General features: G+C 32.6%; 1 protein-coding gene across 1 annotated transcript; it reads left to right on the top strand.

Annotated features, from left to right (window-relative positions):
• Positions 1 to 152: 152 nt before the first annotated feature.
• On the top strand, positions 153 to 18,128 carry LOC134254599 (adenylate kinase isoenzyme 5-like). The gene is made up of 23 exons (XM_062737128.1): positions 153 to 335; positions 1,082 to 1,301; positions 2,725 to 2,835; positions 3,060 to 3,235; positions 3,406 to 3,519; positions 3,792 to 3,983; positions 4,125 to 4,203; positions 4,312 to 4,512; positions 4,862 to 5,037; positions 5,278 to 5,391; positions 5,541 to 5,732; positions 5,899 to 5,979; positions 7,085 to 7,100; positions 12,910 to 12,951; positions 13,202 to 13,365; positions 13,481 to 13,597; positions 13,784 to 13,975; positions 15,419 to 15,488; positions 16,544 to 16,597; positions 16,697 to 16,860; positions 16,974 to 17,090; positions 17,176 to 17,367; positions 17,908 to 18,128. Exons 1-23 carry the CDS (start codon positions 276 to 278, stop codon positions 17,977 to 17,979), a joined length of 2,916 nt encoding a protein of 971 aa, XP_062593112.1. The 5' UTR covers positions 153 to 275; the 3' UTR covers positions 17,980 to 18,128.
• The last annotated feature ends 589 nt before the right edge of the window (positions 18,129 to 18,717 follow it).

Below are 18,717 nucleotides of genomic sequence, written 5' to 3'. Positions count from 1 at the left end.
AATAGTATTGGGGTATATTTATAGTTTTTATCATATGTTTACAAAATAAATGTTATTTTTCAAAAGCATTATTCTCAAATATAATTTTTATAAAAATTGGAACTATATTTTTTAAACACACCGGAAGTTGAACTTTAGAAAGGGTTTGTTGTCCTTAGTGACAAGTGCTTGAAGATAACGAGAAAAGTGTCTCTCATCTTCTCACACCGGGGGCACGACAAATCATCAAAATACCGCCCAAAAAAGAATCGTACATCCGTGTCCGTAGCGGCAAAATGTCTACGGAGGATGCAAAGTCGTACTTGTCGAAGCGGGAGATTCCCAGGCTGTTTGAGGTTAGCACGTTTTGCAGCTTCTTTAGTTTTTAATTAAATGAAACGTGAAGTGCATATCCATGTGACACCTTATGACCTCGTTGATTAAAACTGTTATGTTATCGTTTTGAATTGTTTATAATCAATAATCATTGGTTAGTTTAATGACTTATTTATTTTTAAACTTGAGGTTGAAAAAAAAAATTGGTTGCTATTTTTGTGTTTTGGTAAACATTTTGTGAATGCACTTGAGAGACAAGATTGTCATTCAACCTAGCATTGATGTTAAAATGGTATTTCAACACACTGGTATAAAAGGACAGCCAGTACATCTCATAAAAAATTAACAAAAAATTTATATAAAAATATATAAGATTAAAAAAAATTCACATTGTGTTGTCATCAGTATTGAAGGTGCATACACCTTTATGTCATCAAAATGTATTTTTTTTAGTTATGTGTAAAGTAAAGTAAGCCTCATCACAGTAATGTATTTAAAATTAAAATTAACAGTTACATATAAATGATTTTTATAATTACATATATTTATTTTTTAAAAAGTAAAAGTTTTGAATCAATTACCGGAGTACCATTTTTCATTCAATGTGTTAGATGTGCAGAGATAAAACAATATCCAAACATACAGTCAACTAAAGCAAAAATCAATTACTGATAAATATTATGGGCATTAAATTAGATATGACAATGCAACAGTGGATTAGCATTACCCCGGTACATGTTAAAAGGATTCTTGTGTTTTGTTGCAGAGTCTGATGACAGGCTTAATGTATCACAGACCACAGGATCACATCAAGTACCTAATAGAATGCCTAGAGAAAGTCAAGGAGAAGGGCCCCCAGAATGTCACATGGAGTTCATTTGTTGATATACGCAGAGCAAAAACACCACTGCCACCTATTGACCAGAATGGTCAGAAAAGGCCAAGGTCAAGGCCTTCTTCTCGAGCCAAAACACCTGTAAAAATAGGTATTTTATATTAGATATTACCTTTTGATTTTCAAATAAAAGTATAGATGTGAATAGGCATGAGCTTCTATGTAATAACTTTTTAAGGCAACTAACTGGTTGAAAGCTTATAGTTGTTTTCATTGAGTTGATCACCTTAATTGTTTTATCTATAGTGCATTTTCGGAAGCTTTCTTGGAACTTGATTCATATTCAACAGTAACCCTTACTTTATTTTTTTAAAATAAAGGTGCAGCACATCTAAAGACTTTGTTTGAAGGAAGTTATTATACGATTTATGTTTTATCAAGAAATCCTTTCGGTTTTTTCCTCCCACTCCATAAAGCTACATGAGTACATGTATATTTTGATGCATGCCATATATATATATTTTTTCTTTTACTTGATTATATGCAGTAAATAAAAGACGTACCTTTTATATGCATGTACATGTATATTAATTTAAACTTACAACACAAATTTAATGCTTATCTAACACACTGATTAGAAACACCTAAATGTGCCAAATTATCTGTGTTCATCAGAAGCATATTAGTAACTGTGTGAAATTACCTGTGGGTTTATTTACAACAGGAAAGGAATATTTCTGGATTGAACAAGTCGACCATCAAGGTAGACTTAGATGATACCTGAAATTAAGCCTGTTTTTTGCCTTAGTGTGCTGTTGACATTGAACATCAGAACTCTAATGACAATCAATCTAATGGCTTTTTTTTGTATGTGACTCTAAGCTATTAATAACTGAATGCTGTGAGGAAACATACTGAGAGTTAGATCAATATTGATTTCCCTCATTTCCTGCACAAAGCAAATTGATATTTTTAATATAGTTTTTCTTTATCATACAGTATCATTTAATTACCTGCAACCAACTTTAATATTAAATAATTTTACTTTGGTATATGTTGCTCTTAATTGGTAGGAATTCATGATCAAATATACATACAAAGCAAAAAAAAAAAAAAAAAGAAAAAATGAAATAAAACTGTTATTGTGGAACCTTAATGTAATAATATTACCCTCTTGTTTACTAATTAATTATTCCGGTAATGACAAACAACATTTTGGTATCATGAAATTTAATCTTCACTTTTGGAGTACAGTTTTATTCACTATATTACTGAAGTTGTCATTTAACAGTTGATTTAAGATATGTAAAATATGTACATACTAATTAAGTTATGCCCAAAGATATATGTTTGTTTAAACTAACTTTTTCAATATATTCATTCAAAGGTAATAGAAAAGTAAATATTTTTAATCATAGTCTTTGAAAATCTGATGTAGGAAAAAAAAATGACTGTGTGGTTTTCAAGTTGACAACTAGACTTTCTTGGATAAAATGATGCTATGGAAGTAGTAAAGACCAATGTTATCATTTAATATAATTGTGTTAAAAAGTTGTCCTCTTTCTGTTTTGTAGAGGAACCAGAGAAACTAGAAACCAAGAAGGGAGATCCATTGCCTCCCATCTCCAAATCTCCTCCCCCAGCAAAGGGCATCCTCCCCAATGTCCCCATTACACTGATCATGGGTAAGGGTTTTACAGCACCATCACAGAATCGACCAAATATTTAATTTTTCATGCAAAAAACTCTTTGATGATGACTTTGTACAAGACCAGAAGTAACATAATGTTAATAAGCTTATGACAGAGGGAACTCATAACTTTTGAACATTTTAAAAACGTACTTTTCTGGAAATTTTAAAATTGATTTATTTCCTGACCTTTCATATTATCTCCCATTTTAAATGTAGGTGGCCCTGGAAGTGGAAAACTGACTCAATCTAGGAAACTCCTGGAGAAGAACCCAGGCTGGGTACATCTTTCCATGGGGGATCTTCTCAAAACAGAGATTTCCCAGAAAGGAACCGCTGGGGCCAAATGGGGCATGATAGGGGATCTGGTATCCCAGGGAGAAATGGCACCAGAGGTTCGTCTTCAGATTTTAAACCATCCCCCCCCCCCTCCTGCTAACAAGTCCTTGATAAAGATATAGTTATAGAGAAAATTCCCAGAATTTTTTTAACTTGAAAGAAAGGAAAAGCAAATTATGAGGAAAAGAAATTGATTCCACTCATTGGATTTTAAATCTTTTAACAGGATGTAACTGCTGAGTTGATTCTGACCAACATAAAGAAACACCCTGATGCCAAAGGATTCATCATTGAAGGTTATCCCAGATCAAGCTCACAACTGGAAGAGTTTGAGAAAGAGGTAATTATATTTAGATTTAATCACACCCCTGGTGATTTTTATGTCTTCAACCTAAGATAAGAGTTATTCCCCTTGAAAACAATATAGAGATGAAAGATGACTTGTTCATCAACTTACGGTGTATCAATATTTGACATATTTCAACTTTTTAAAGTAAGAAATTCTACATTTGCTTTGAATTGACACATAGAATTCTATTAATTTTATTTTTTTAAAGAAGGAATTCGCTCAAGAAAACTGTCTATTGTTAAAGCCAAAATTTTATTTTTCAGATTGGACGACTGGACCTTGCGATGTTGATTGACTGTGATGAGTACTACTGTACTCAGAGACTGCTGAAAAGAGGAGCAGAGAAGGGAAAAATTGACGATAACCTTGCTGCCATCAGCAAACGCATCTCATTCTTCAAGGAAAACACACTGCCTGTTTGTAAATACTTCGACGATTTGGGAAAACTTGTTGTTGTAAGTTTATTTTTTTTTGGTCACAATTTGCATGTTTGGGCATTTTAATATGCTGTAATCATTCTTTCACATTTCAATTTAGACCCCAAAATATGAATAATAAAAACCAAAATATTTTTAATTGTTATGATTTCTTTATAGGTGGATGGTGACAGAGATATTGATGAAATCGCTTTTAACCTAGGACAAATTTTCAAAGCAGCACTTAAAAGAAATTTCAGTAAGTTTTATTCTCTGCAATATTCATTTGCTTAATTATGATGAAAATTGTACAATACTGAGATGATTCAATCATGACATGCAATTTAATTTGAGTTGTAATTAACAGAAATGCCAGAACCAAAAGTAAAGCCTGTGAGACCCAAAGCCCCAGCAAAACCAGCAACACCCGCTGAACCAAAGAAAGCCCAGAAAGAGAAGTCTGTAGTCTTCGCAGATGAACCGTTAGTGCCTCCCCCTCCCACAATCACCAATAAAGACGAGGGCAGGAAACCCGGCCTCCCCGAGGCCCCCATTATATTCCTGGCAGGTAAGAAAGCAGCTCAAAGAGAGTTTCAAAGTCTGTATTTGCAATTCAAAAATCTACACAATACCTTTCATCATTGCAAACTATACAGCTAGAATGTATGATATTCACCTATTCTGGCTATACTTGTAACAGCCATGTTTGGGAGAGCTTTATGCAGATTCCAGACCTTGGCTTGAGATGATGAGTACCTTATATAAAGCTCAGAGCATTTTTTTCATTTAACTTATGACTCTCCCTTTAGAAGAGTTTATTAATAATTTGATTTTAATCTACATAATTATACAGTTTAAATACTGTAACATTGTTTAATTAATTCCTCCTGACTTTACTCTGCTTTTTTTATCTTCAGGGGGTCCTGGTAGTGGACGAGGGACACAGGCTAAGAAGATCCTGGAGCGGTACAAGGAGGTGGTCCACTTATCTATGGGGGATATCCTTAGATCAGAAATAGCAACAAAGGGAACAGCCGACGACAAATGGAACATGATCGGATCATTGGTTTCCAAAGGAGAAATGGCACCACAGGTAGATTTTAGGACCACTTTTGCCACTAATTAATAATAATTAAGCTAAAGATTTTTCCCTAGTTAATTAATTGGTAAAATACACTTGTCTTAATGTTGGAAAATGTTGAACTTTAAAACTTTTCTGTACATGAAATTGACAAGAAGTTCAAACAAACTTTTTCTACACTTTGAAAAAGTTGAAACAAAAGTTATGTTGTTAAAAATGTTCTTATGGCATAATTACAAATTTTCTTTGTAGGAAGTTACTGTAGATTTAATTGTTGAACACTTAAAGAAGCACCCCAAAGCTGGGGCCTATCTCTTAGAGGGCTACCCTAGGGATAAAGAACAAGTAGAGGAATTCAATAAACATGTGAGTGAATCCCCCCCCATCTGTTCAAATCAAATCCTTGGATGGATATTCTTCTACAATCTCAAACACTTTAATTTAAGTGGGTCTACTTTAAATTCTGTTTCAAAAATTCACAGAGCATTTATTAAACTTGAAAATCAATGTTGTAGATTGGTGGTGTGAACTTTGTGCTGCTGTTGGACTGTGAAGAGTACTACATGCAGAAACGACTACTGGACAGGGGGAAAGCTACAGACAGGATTGATGATAACATCAATGCAATCCAGAACAGAATCAGCTTCTTCAAAAATAACACACTTCCAGTCTTCAAACATTACGATGACCAAGGAAAACTAGTTGTTGTAAGAAAACAAAAATGATATATTACATTTTTTAGTGTTCATGAGTTACCAAAAAAAGTGAATTGATGGCAAAGGGCATCAAGTCATAGGCCATCTTTTTTCATCAGAATTGGTATTGTTTGAAATATTTCAGATTTTTCAGGTTTGTATCTTTTTTTTTTTGCAGTTAAATGGTGACAGAGATCTTGATGAAATATTTTTTGACATCTGTAATGTGCTAGACTTCGCCTTTTATGGAAGAAAGCCAGTAAGTTTCTTTTTCAAAGGAAATGAAAAAAAAATTTCCCTTTTTTATGGCTGTGAGACATGGGTCCTTTATTGTCAACAGCCTACAATACTCATTACATGTCTAGGATAATTTGAACATACAATGAATTTATTTCGTTTGATTATTATAGTATAATATTGTCAAGTAGTTTTTAAAGTGGGAGACTGTGGACATTGGCACTTCCCTTAATACACAAACACATTTTGATGGCTACAATAACTATTATTTCTTTAAACATTTAAAGTATTCAAGTTAATAAAAATGATTTCATTCATCAATTCATTAATAACTTCTTCATCACCATGCAATTTGTGAATATACAGGATAATGTCTAGTTCCAGTTGCCATTTCTGCATGTTCAATATTGCACTTCAAAGTACATGTATGATGGAATTGTATACAGTTTTATCTAAAGTTGAATTTCTTTTGAAAAATGATTAAATGCAAAATGTTATATGAAGTATTTCATTTCTGTTCCTAATTACATTAAGTAGCCTAATTAGCAATGTGTCTTATGGAAGGATCCATGATAATACAGCACTTAATGTTATAGAATGCTTGCACTCTAGGAGGTATCTATTGTGCATAATAATTCTGGTAATTATCATATACATGCTATGTGTTACATTAATCCCACTCAGAGAGCTTGTGATACACATAGCGGCATACAGTAGTTAGAGCTCTGTACTTTGTAAAGTGACATAGGAAATATTTACTGTCACTACACCAAACAACAAGCAGGAAGCTACCAGCAAAAGTAAAGAAGATTAGATTATAATCATGTACTACCTTCCTCTTTGGGGGGGACGTGAGTTTTGTTCAGCATACTTTGCTGCGGCTGCTATTTTTAGTTGCGTGTATATTGCTTGTCAGGAATTTATGTATATTTCACAGAGGCTTTTAGAGGTCGTTGGATAGATTGTTTGATCTAGGTGGAAGGTGAAAATATGTCTGTAAGGATCAAATTTTGCTGCTTCTGCCCTATTACATTTTGAAATAAATATCCTTATGGGTGGGAATTATCATTTTTAAAATGATTTGTCAGCACCATAATAATGAATATTTATTTTTTTATTTTTTTCAGGGACAAAAGAACAAAGGTGAGTTCCATTGTTAATATTTTTTTGCTTTTGCTTCCTTTTGATATTACATTTAATGTGTATTTACATGTTTTTGTTGATTTCCGCTTATTCCTAGATTAGTTTTTTTTTTTCAAAGCAAATGAAGCTTTTTTTTTTTTTTTAAAGATTCTGACATTCAAGAAATTATATACCTTTATAGCTTGTTTCCTTATTGAAATACTGCCAGAATAGTGATTTGGCTCCGGCAGTAGAAGATATTGATGATCTTCTGCAGAGTTTCTCCCCTTTATATACCTTCTATCTGATACAATATAATGCAATTTCAAATTATCTGACATCATTTAACATGAACACATAGGATTTATAAATGTGATTAAACTCCAGACGTGAGAAAGTGCTTATTTTTTTAGTGAAATCATTTTATTTAGAATTTTTTTATTTATAGGAATTGTAAAAATAAATCCAATTTAGTTTAATTATATTTTTTGTGCCAACTTTCATTGGGATAAAAAAGAAATGAATTATTATTTAAATTATAATTGCACATATATGTGTGATACAGAATGCAGATCATAAATCAATGATTAATACATTTGAAGAAAAAATAAAGAACCGTAGTAGATTTTTCTCACTAATGTTAATAACTAAATGTTCTTAATCTTAATGATGTCCATTTATTCACTGTAACCACCAAAAAAATTATAAGATTGAAGTTCAAATATTTTTTTTTGAAACAGGCATTTTTAATTTTGTTTTTTTCTTTAGCAATATCTCATTAATGTCGCAGAGAATTGATGCAGCATACAGTTGTGCATTCTCAAGGCTCTTTATTTTGATTTTTCAAAAATCCTTTGAATTTTTCTTTGTGGTGTGTAATTAAAAATCTTTAGTACAATTCTCAGTTCACCTTGGACTTTAAGTAAGGCGTGGCATTCTTGACCCTTTGTAATTAGTGTCTGTCAAATGGCGAATAAATTCTCTTTTGTTAAGAAATTAATAACATCAGGAACATTAAATTGTTGTTGACAACAATGAGATGATATAAGCCCCACCTTTTTGTTGTACAAGACACCGTTATTGGATATTAACTACACTCATTGAAATTTACCTAAATATTGATCCCATGTATATTTCAACAGTGAATGAAAGCTGTGTAAATTTCAGATGCTTATTATGCAACGTTGAGCATGCCACGCCCCTCTGAAAGTCCAAGGTTAACAGAGAATTGTTCTATATTGCTGTTGCAATTAGAAAAACAATATTTAAATTTCCTCATACAATTGCACATCATAAGTTAAATACGTGGTTTTGTAATGGAGAGAACACCAGAAAATTCGGCCACTTTTGATTAACATTTGCACTGAGGTCTAACCGCATGATTATATGACCCATCCTCCCTCATTTTGCATGTCCCAGCCAAAGAAGAAAAGAAGGAAGAAAAATCAGAAAAGAAAGAAGATAAATCAGAAAAACAGGAGGTCAAAGAGGAGGTCATTGAAGCTGCAGTGACACAAGACTCCACCCCTAAAACTGGAGATAATGTAGCAAACCCCGCCCATACAGAAAAACTGGACAAAGCTGCCAAAGAGGCGACAGAAGGTAGGATTTCATTGGAAGAACTATATATATATAACCTAGATGATTTATTTGAATATTTTTTTGGAATTCTGTTAAATTTTTGACTGATTTGTAAAAACATTTCTACATTGTCTGTATAATGGCAAATTTTGTGTGTGTACCACAGTAGTCAATCAAATTTAAAAAAAACAGAATGGCAACTTATTGCAGTCATTTATCTTACTCAGGATCAAATCTGTTAATTACTTTTGAATTAGAAAAGCATAATCAAATATTTTTTACAGTCAACTTACAAAAATTTCATTCTCCTGTATATTTGTATTATAAAAGAATATCCCAAACTCCTTAAAATTTTGTCTTGCTTATAAATACCCAATTTATCATCATGAAAATCAGATGTTTAGAACTTTTGATGATCACGTCTGTAAAATGACAAAAATAATTGTAAACATAGATTGCTTCCATTTGGAAACCAAATCAAACGGCAAAAAAAAGCTATTACATGTACTGTTTAGCTCATTCATCTTGAATCCCACTTAGGCCGAAAAAAATTAGTCAATAGTTTCACATTTATTTAAACAGTTAATTAATATAATACTGAAAATTTAGAAGAAATGTATTGTTTTTCTAATAAAAACGTTTATCTTAGCATTTATGTAAAGGCGAATAACTCAATTTTCTTATTCAACTTGGAGAAATAGAAAATTGAGTTACATTTGTACCTCTCTTTTCAATATGTCAATAAAATTGATCAATGCGGCCCTTTTTGAACTGATGCGCCGGTGCCTGAGAAACTATTGATTAATTTTTTTTGGCCTTACTTTTCAAAATTTTGCTTTTGAATTAAAAAAAATATTGAAATATATTAGTAGTTAATGACTCCCTCTTCTTAGATGTATTTATGTTTTAGTTTGTCATTGCAAAGTACATCTAGGCTTTTCTCGACAAAATCTGAAGATACGGCAGATGCTTGTAAAACTATTGGCCATTAATCTGTACAGTTTCTGATTTTCCCATGTTTGAACTCAGCTTCCACCAAAATTATCATAAGCATTTGAAAAATGATGAATTCATGGTCTCTAAATTCTTTCCTGTTATCCATAAATGCAGTGATCATTTCTGAATTCCATTTTATTAACTTTATCCAGCAGGCACAAAGAGTTTTTCACAAAAAAGATTCAAATTTAATGCTTAAATAATTTGTGTTAAGATATGAAGTTCCGTCCCCATAAGTTTAACTCTTGACTATAATAGCCATGCATTGTTAATTGTATCAACCAAAGAAATGTCAAATGTTTTCCAAACACATGGAATTTTGCAATGATTATTTAAATTGAACCTTCAGACTGGTAGCTAACATTTCAAAAACAAAGTAAAACATTCGACCACCTTCCATTGTAGATTTTTTTTCAAAGTATAGTTTCAAACTTTGGTGACATTGAATATAGTTCCCTGTCTTCCATGAATGAAACCCTATAATGTGAATAACTAACATAAAAGCTATGGCTGAATTTTTTTTTTTTTTCTGTTTTTCAGAGCGTGTTCAGCAATAGTGCAATTGCAAGGACAAAACAGACCAGAGTGTTTTCCATAACTGATTTCACAAATCATGGAAACTCCCTTCATTGAATATAAAACATGTCCTTCATTGTACTGAGATGACAGTCGCCATATTTCTGGGGCCCCCTCAGGGTTTCCATGCTGTACTCTGACCTGCTGATTCTGCATATTTCTGCGACACATTGTATATTATGACAGATTCCTTATGTATGATTTAGGAACAGTGCTAACAAGCTTAATGATATATATACTGACAATTTTTTTCTGCAAAATGAATGATTCTTGAAATGAAGAGATTTTATCAAAACGAGAACAAAATTGAAATTCTATTTCCTATCTCTTTGCAAAAGAAAATGAAGGATACCGGTATTCAAAACAGCCATAATATCTATGAATTATTTGAATGATTAGGATTTTCTGCTATGTAGAGGATTTTCCATAGAATTCTATCACTTTGGTCACAATAAGTGCAGCTGCTACGTGTATGTAAATATACATAAATCTTTACATTCCATGTTGATGATGTTGACGACATTTCCTTCTCATCTATGTTTGTCTGCTGTCTGTGATACTGAAAGACCAAAGCTATGTTTGTTGTCTTTTGTTTCTTTTTTTTAGATATATATTTATATTAATAATTTTTGTTAAATTTTTCATCAATATTTTCAATTTTTTAAAATTGTTTTATTCATATCTACAAATCTTTGTTATGCATATATGTGTCTGTGTTTCCTGGTATCAAAGGAAATTTCTTTTTATACATTTTTTCTGGAGAATATTATATACATTTGTCATGTAACAATTGTGTTTTTATTAATCTATGATCATTCAGTTAAGTTAGCATTGCAAACAAATTGTGCTTTTTGTAGATTTTTAAGGGGTAATTTTTATTCTTTTATATATTCTTAAATGTTGCTCACAACTTTAATAGTATCAAATATGGAACAATCACAATCCAAAATTCAAAATATTTTGATAAAACTTTTTTTGGCATCATACTTTATTTGCTGTACAATATGCTTATTTTCTTTTTTTAATTTTTATACCTCAGGAAACTTGAATATAAAGAAAAGTTCAGTTGTATATTGAAAGAAGACAATGTATTTATGACAAAAATCTAATCAGTAAATGTTTACAAATATATAAAAATCAATAATGATATTTTTGTTGGATATTTTGTACATATATTTCAACATTCTTTAAAGTATTAATCAACTCAGAATAGAATGTTAATGAATTTTTAAGACTCAAGGGTATTGAGAATGAAAATAAATTCTGAACAATGGCTATTTGAGTTTCTTCTGCTTTTTTTATGTTAATTTGAAAAGTACCCGATATATCTTTAAAAATATTCTTATAACCCCCTTTTAAGCTTCCGCGAGTGGTTATTAGGGATTTTTAGGCAAGGCTAGCAGAGAGCAGTGCAGTAAAGAGAATTTAAAGAAGTAAGAGCTCGCTGCACACCAATAAAAAAACCTAGACTTTGAGAGAATTATTTTGTATAAATCTGTAAATAGTGAGTTGTCTTTCTGCTTTCCAAGAAAAGGTACCATCAGTTAACTCCAAAATAATTAAAGAGAACAAGTATTCAATTAATTAAGGAATCGCTGTCTATTTAGTGGAGTATGCAAGGACATCAATGATAGTTGGAAACGTGGGATAATTTGCATGACGGGCGATGGAAATCAACAACATTTTAAACAAATGAATTTACTGAAAGGGACTTAAAAAGTTAATTAGCATCGTATTAAACAAGATTCCGGATTATACAACACCCGGGTTAGACAGGTTACACTGTACTACATGTATATTTTCATAGCCCACATTTTGTTATTTTATTTAAAGTGTTTTTAATTTTGTCATTCTGTACAGATGCTAGTCCGAAATATCTTACTTTTTCTAGGCTTTTTCACGATTTTGATATTTTAGTTTTCCTGACAAGTAAAATGTCCCAATCTTGAAAAAGCCTGGAAAACATCAGGTATTTCGGACTATATAGTCGCAAAAATACCAACTTTTATTTCTCCACATGTCTATTATTTATGTAAAATAAAACAATAAACACACAAACGAAGCATATTCAAGTTGTGTTTCTTTTTATATTGAATTTAACTACAGCAACAATCAAGAATTCTACAATTAGGGCCATCCTAATATTTTTCTTCGTTTGACGTCCGCGGATGCAGTGGTTTCGAACTTTCGAGGCTATGGCATCTTTTTTAACATGTTTAAAGTAGTGTACCAATTTTTCCCCCCAATAAACTAATAGTATAACTTAGATATATAATGCGAGAAGTCTCAAATGAGAAATACTAACTTTGTTCTTAAAATGTGTTTTTCTTTTGGTTTGTGTGTTTTCCCGGATAGAAAGATAGATTTTTAAATTCATGGTGAACAAATAACAACAAAAAATTGCAATTACATGTCCTTAGTGCACAATCTGTATTTGAAACAAAGATGTTCAATCAGCGTGCATCTCTATATGATAGAACATATGTCAAAGTTTGAGAAAATATGCATTATCACCTCGGCCACATATAACAGTATAACCCATTTAACAACTTTGGAATCGACACGAAATCTATGGAACCAGTGGTTAAAAATTGAATGTAGCAGTCGAGAATTGCATCCCTTCCAGATCGAATTATAAAGCTTTTCAATATTCTCTAACCATGTTTGTTTTCTTCAGAAAACGTGGATCTGAGCAGCGTCAACGTAGTATTCGTTGTAGGTGAGTAAAAAATTAACTCACTGGTTATTATATTTGATCCAATTAAATTAAGGAGAAACAATCCCATGCTAAGAGAGATAACTCTAATATCAACTACGTGTATGTATAAAAAATATTTGCATTCTCAAAAAATTGTCTCAGACCCCATCTAAAAATATTGAATTTTAATTTGCAATGTATAATTATTGAAACATTGAAGATTCATAAGACACTGGACTGAGAAAAAAATGTTATTTAATTAAAATTCCAGGAGGACCAGGTTCAGGGAAAGGGACGCAATGTGAGAAAATTGTGGAGAAATATGGGTTTACACACTTATCCACTGGAGATCTCCTCAGAGCAGAGGTCAAATCGGGGTCACCAAGGGGAAAGAACTTAGTAGAAATCATGGAGAAAGGGGAGCTTGTTCCAATGGTACTTTTTTAAAAAGCATTTTATAGTGCATAGGCACGTTTAATGAATATTTGTTCTTAAAACTAAGGAAGCTGTCGTTTAAATGTCTCTGTAGCAATTTTTCTTGTCTTACTAGGATACAGTTTTAGAACTTCTGAAAGAGAACATTGCAGCCAAAGCAAGCACAAGCAAAGGATTTTTGATTGATGGCTATCCAAGAGAGATGGAGCAAGGCGTTAAGTTTGAAAAACAAGTACTAAGAATCCCTGAAGTATTTTTCAAAAGTACAATATGAGTCATTTTCAGAAGAAAAATAGCCAAACAAAAAAAACAAAAACAAAAACAAAAAAACCCTAGGTTTATTAACATTTCGAATATTTTTTGCAAGAGTGTAGTATGTTACGATATGTAATACAAAACGAAAATTTATTCATTTCAGATAACCAAACCCAAATGTGTAATTTATTTTGACGTGACAGACGACACGATGACCAAACGACTGTTGGGGCGCGCGCAGACGAGCGGGCGCGTGGACGATAACGAAGAGACGATTAAACAGAGGCTGAAAACGTTCCATGACATCACAACCCCCGTCATCGAACACTACACGAAGCAAAACTTAGTCCAGAGGGTAACGTCTATAGATTCGTTATAAACAAAAGTAGGGCAATTTATATTTCCTCTATCCAAAAATAGATGAAAGAAAATGTAAAGGTAGAAAAGACAATAAAAAGCAAGGGTATTTTCGTCCATATTACTTGGTGTGTTGTATACTCCTTCATCACCCATTTGAATAATTTCATTTATCTGAAAAAACTTCCAAGGGAAATGTATTTAATTTTCTGTCGGACCTGTTTGATTCATATGAGATAAATTCTAGGCTGTTTGTTCTTTTATGAAATACGTTTAAAGGTAGAGAATCCCTGTTCACTCATATCCCCCGTTCACTAATATGAGATTGATGCTGCATTTAAAAAAAATATAATTTATCCTTAAATTTTGCTCTCTTTTGAAGCACATGTTATGGGACGTACACAAATTGTTATTTATCTCTCTTGCTTTTGATAAAAATGATACTAGTAGTCATATCCCTCTTATCGGAGGTCAGTGATCCCTAACCATGCTGAGATCTTACATATTGTCTTTCTGGCATATTTTCTATTTATCAATAAAAATATGCATTAGTAATGCATACTTTTATAGAAAATGTGCCAGAAAGACGATATTCATGTTCTAGTACGGTGTCCTTTTTCTGCAAATATAAGAGCTTTAAAAAAGTTCTGTTGGTCGTTTGATATTTTCAAAATTAAAATATATTCAAGTATTATATATACTAGTACATATAGATAACTTAATCAGGGTTTTAAAATTCTTAAATGTGTTACATTTAAATACAGTTTAAATTGATAAATTTTAAACTTAATGTAACAAATGTATAGCTGCTGCACACGGCATCTTCTCGATCAACAAAAAGGCTTTTTTTTTGGTTCACCCCGTTTCATATAAAAATTATATGAAGTGGGTGGATCAATGAGAAAACCTGAAGACACTTAGCCTGCAAATGGTTTTAAAAGGGCCGGGGTGCAACCGTCCATCAGGGATAAATTGAAAATTAATGACTTCACATTGGAGGAGGGGAAGGGGAGGTGATCTGGTCCTTCATAGGTCCACGGGAGTGTACAAAACTCCTTTGATGGACTTAATTCGTGAGGGTGATATCCATACAAATGATGCTTTAAGTTTCGCCGACGTATCGCAATACAAACGGGTGAATGCACTGCTAATTTGTTATGAATCATTGACCTTTCTATCGCCAGTATCAGATGCCAGATGGTAGTAATATTAATATATTATTACACGAAGTATAGATGTGAATGGACTTATTATATGTGCATGTATAAATAAGCAGGAGTTACTGATGAAACAGCGACGGTTGATGTAATACTAGTAGTCCTTCAGTGAAAGATGACCACTGTTAACATCGGCTAGTTCCGTATTGATTAAGCCTTCACACAGTTGTATACAAAAATTATTGATCCACCACAGAAAGTGCAGTGCTCTTTGTTTTATATAGGTCCCGGCAGAATCGTCAGCAGATGAGGTTTTCCAGCAGGTGGAGAAAATCTTTGATTCAATGTCGCTCGGTTAGTATTCTTCTTTCTTTTATTGTCAAATGATTTATTTTAAAATCCTCTTTTGTGTGACTATAATGTAGCTGTCAGTTATTATTGCAATGAATTCTTACTACTACACTCTAAATGAATGACTAATGATTAACATATGTTAAACGTTTCTGTAGCTACGAGATATTTGCCGTTTTGCTCACATTTTGTAAATGAAAGCATCATTTTTTTATGATACCAGTTTTCTCCTGAATGCGTTACTACGTAAGACAAGTTTGAGAGGAGGAAATTTTTGCCATTCTCTCATTCACTCTACCATCAAATACAATTTTGTTTACTTTGCCCCTGCGGATTACATCTAAATCTCTTTGCTCTATGTAACAACGATCCGGGACTTGCTGGATCTTTATATATGATTTTTAAATTACCTACATTTGATGATACTTCATGGATCTGTAACCTCCTCAGGGTAACCTATAATTAGGATTATAAGTATGGGGAAGTGTTTTTCATCACCCACAGGCACGTATATCTCTTGTTTATCTTTTATTTCTGACTTCTTTTCTTATTGTAGTGTACTCAGTATATTCAGTGTATCAAAATATCATCTGGTATGATAACTAATCACTATCCGTCCATTGTTAAAAATCTTTCGGTTTAAAATACCTGTTAAGGATCATGGATATGCTTTTTAGAACCACACGGGCGTTTAATACAACCTACTAGTATGTACAATGACATTGACAACGATTTTATTTCAAACAGTGATTCACCTTTATGTCAACATGAACATCTTGTTTTTGTAAAGAAATTTCTTGAATCTTGAATTAACCAAACTGTTGAAAATAAAACTTGTATAATGCAAACCCCTTGCAAGCATGTGTTCAGGAAACTAAACGCAGCATACAACTGTATAACATTTACTTGTATTTATAAAAAGATCCCAGACACTATAAAGAACTGGAACATTATGCAAAATAACGTTACTGAAAAGAAAATTGTGGAACTTATTCCTTTGAGTTGAATTACATTGATTATGACCATAAAATCATTGTGATTTTTCCAATTTCTTTCAGATAATACAGGGAAAGACCCTATTCTGAAGGATGCAAAAGTTCTTTTTGTTGTTGGTAAGAAAAATACATGTGTACTTTATTTAATTGCAATGTGTTCGCTTATTCGAGCCGTTTTTAAAATCAAAAGTAACTCTATTTTACCCATAATTATAGGTGGGCCCGGAAGCGGAAAGGGGACTCAGTGTGCAAAAATAGTAGAAAAATTCGGTTTCTGTCATCTGTCTTCTGGTGATCTACTCAGGGAAGAGGTGGCTTCCGGTTCAGAAAAGGGAACAAAACTTAAGGATGTAATGGCCAGGGGAGAGTTAGTGTCCATGGTAATCTTTTTTTATATTCTGTTTATCAACTTTAATAATAAAATAAATCTTTATTAAGAAATTTAAACAAGTAGTAGTTATGTTGTCAATAATTTTCCATATTTTGTGTTCAGGATGATGTTTTAGAATTGATGTGTGATGCGATGAAGAAGAAGATTCCGGAGACGAAGTGTTTTCTTATTGACGGGTATCCCCGCGAGCTCGAGCAGGGCACACGATTTGAAAACGAGGTAACATTTTATATAAATTGTCTATCACATTGTAACAGGAATATCCAAAATTGTAGATATATTCACTTCCAGCTATTATTTATAGATCGTTCCATGCGTGGGAGTGTTGTATTTTGACGTGTCGGATGAGACGATGACAAAGCGACTGTTAAAGCGAGGAGAGACGAGCGGACGAGTAGATGACAATGAGGAGACGATAAAGAAAAGACTGAAGACCTTCCACAATCAGACCAAACCTGTGATAGACTACTACTCCAAACAAGACAAAGTCTGTAAGGTACGGTCTAATTAAAATCTTACTCACATGTAAGGTACGTTTTTCTCACTTTGTTCTGATTTTAATTATAAACTAGGTGTATGTTCCTTTCACCATTTGCGGGAGGGGGGGGGTAAATCCGCAATATTTTAGAGGGGGTCCTGAAACATAAAGGTTTGTGTGCGCTAAGTTACTTGGATAAATTGATTTTATCCCTATATTCGATCCCTTATATGCTTTCTTTTATTTAAACAATATTTATGCAGAACACTGAATGGATTGGGCAATGGGCAAACTGCCTATAAATACCCTCTTTTTAAAAAAAAAAATATGTATTAGTAGCCGAAGTGAAACATATTTTCCAAACATAACATATAGACCCACAGTGGTCATTATGTAGTCGAACTTGGGTTCATTTTATAAAGTATTCATCAGGTGCGCTCTGGTGTAATATAAGATTGTGATTGCAGAAAGAAACTATCGATAGCTAAATCGCAGCTTAATTGCTTTCCTCACATTAATTATGTATAAATGTTTCATTTTAATTACTTTTAATTACAGATTCACGCAGAAGGTTCAGAGGACGAAATTTTTGCGCAGGTTGAAAAATATGTGAGCTCCCATAAATGGTGATCGTAAATGTGGAAGGGACTTGTCGCTATTTGTAAAAGCTGAAACCTGCTTTCTGCTTCAACTCCTTATAATTGCGCAATTGTTGATTAAATTATTGCAGAATATTTTATACCTTTTCTATGTTGAAATAAATTGTTATTTCCTGTAAACCTGTCGTGTTTGTTTTATGCCCCTCTTGAGTGTACTTGTTTGATATATCTATCTTCTGTTCTTCATCTTCCGATCTCTCCGTCATTTTGTTATCGATAAGCTCAGTTTCAAAGACTTTTCATTGCGCTGGTTTTGAAAAGGGGGATTAGGGTTCCTTGGACCACAGACACCTGAAGTATGGATAATACCCCCCCCCCTTTTTTTAATGAAAAAAAAAATGTAAGAGTGTATAATACCTAAAAAATATAAAAATTCCAAGTCAAACACATCTATATGTCGTTATATGCAAGCAGATTGTACTTTTTCTCACGTTTAAACAAGATGTTTTTGTGAAACACTATGCGCCCGGCAGCAACAAAATTCTAAAAAAGCTATTTTTAGCAGATATGTCACAGTCAAGGTAATTGAACCTTCGTGCCATTTGATAGAAATTGATTAGTAAAGTTTGGATACCAAATATGAAGTCTCTATCTCTTGTGGTTCGAAAGGTGTGGAAAAGGTACAAAAAAACTATTTTAGCATAAAATTCACAGTCAAGGTCACAAGGTCATTGACCTTGGTGTCATTCGAAAAAGATTAATTAATGGA

The sequence above is a fragment of the Saccostrea cucullata genome, unplaced genomic scaffold (genome assembly GCF_032062105.1).
Source record: "Saccostrea cucullata isolate Sc308-1 unplaced genomic scaffold, CSIRO_AGI_Scuc_v1 ctg354, whole genome shotgun sequence".
Classification (NCBI taxonomy): domain Eukaryota; kingdom Metazoa; phylum Mollusca; class Bivalvia; order Ostreida; family Ostreidae; genus Saccostrea; species Saccostrea cuccullata.
This window is presented reverse-complemented; position numbering and strand designations above follow the sequence as displayed.

What these genes read in the sequence shown, in the direction of transcription:
- LOC134254599 (XM_062737128.1), top strand. Translation starts at nt 276, where the DNA reads ATGTCTACGGAGGATGCAAAGTCGTACTTGTCGAAGCGGGAGATTCCC. An exon ending in AAGGGGAGCTTGTTCCAATG is followed by an intron (nt 13,366 to 13,480) that starts GTACTTTTTTAA and finishes TTGTCTTACTAG; the next exon opens with GATACAGTTTTAGAACTTCT. An exon ending in AGCAAAACTTAGTCCAGAGG is followed by an intron (nt 13,976 to 15,418) that starts GTAACGTCTATA and finishes TGTTTTATATAG; the next exon opens with GTCCCGGCAGAATCGTCAGC.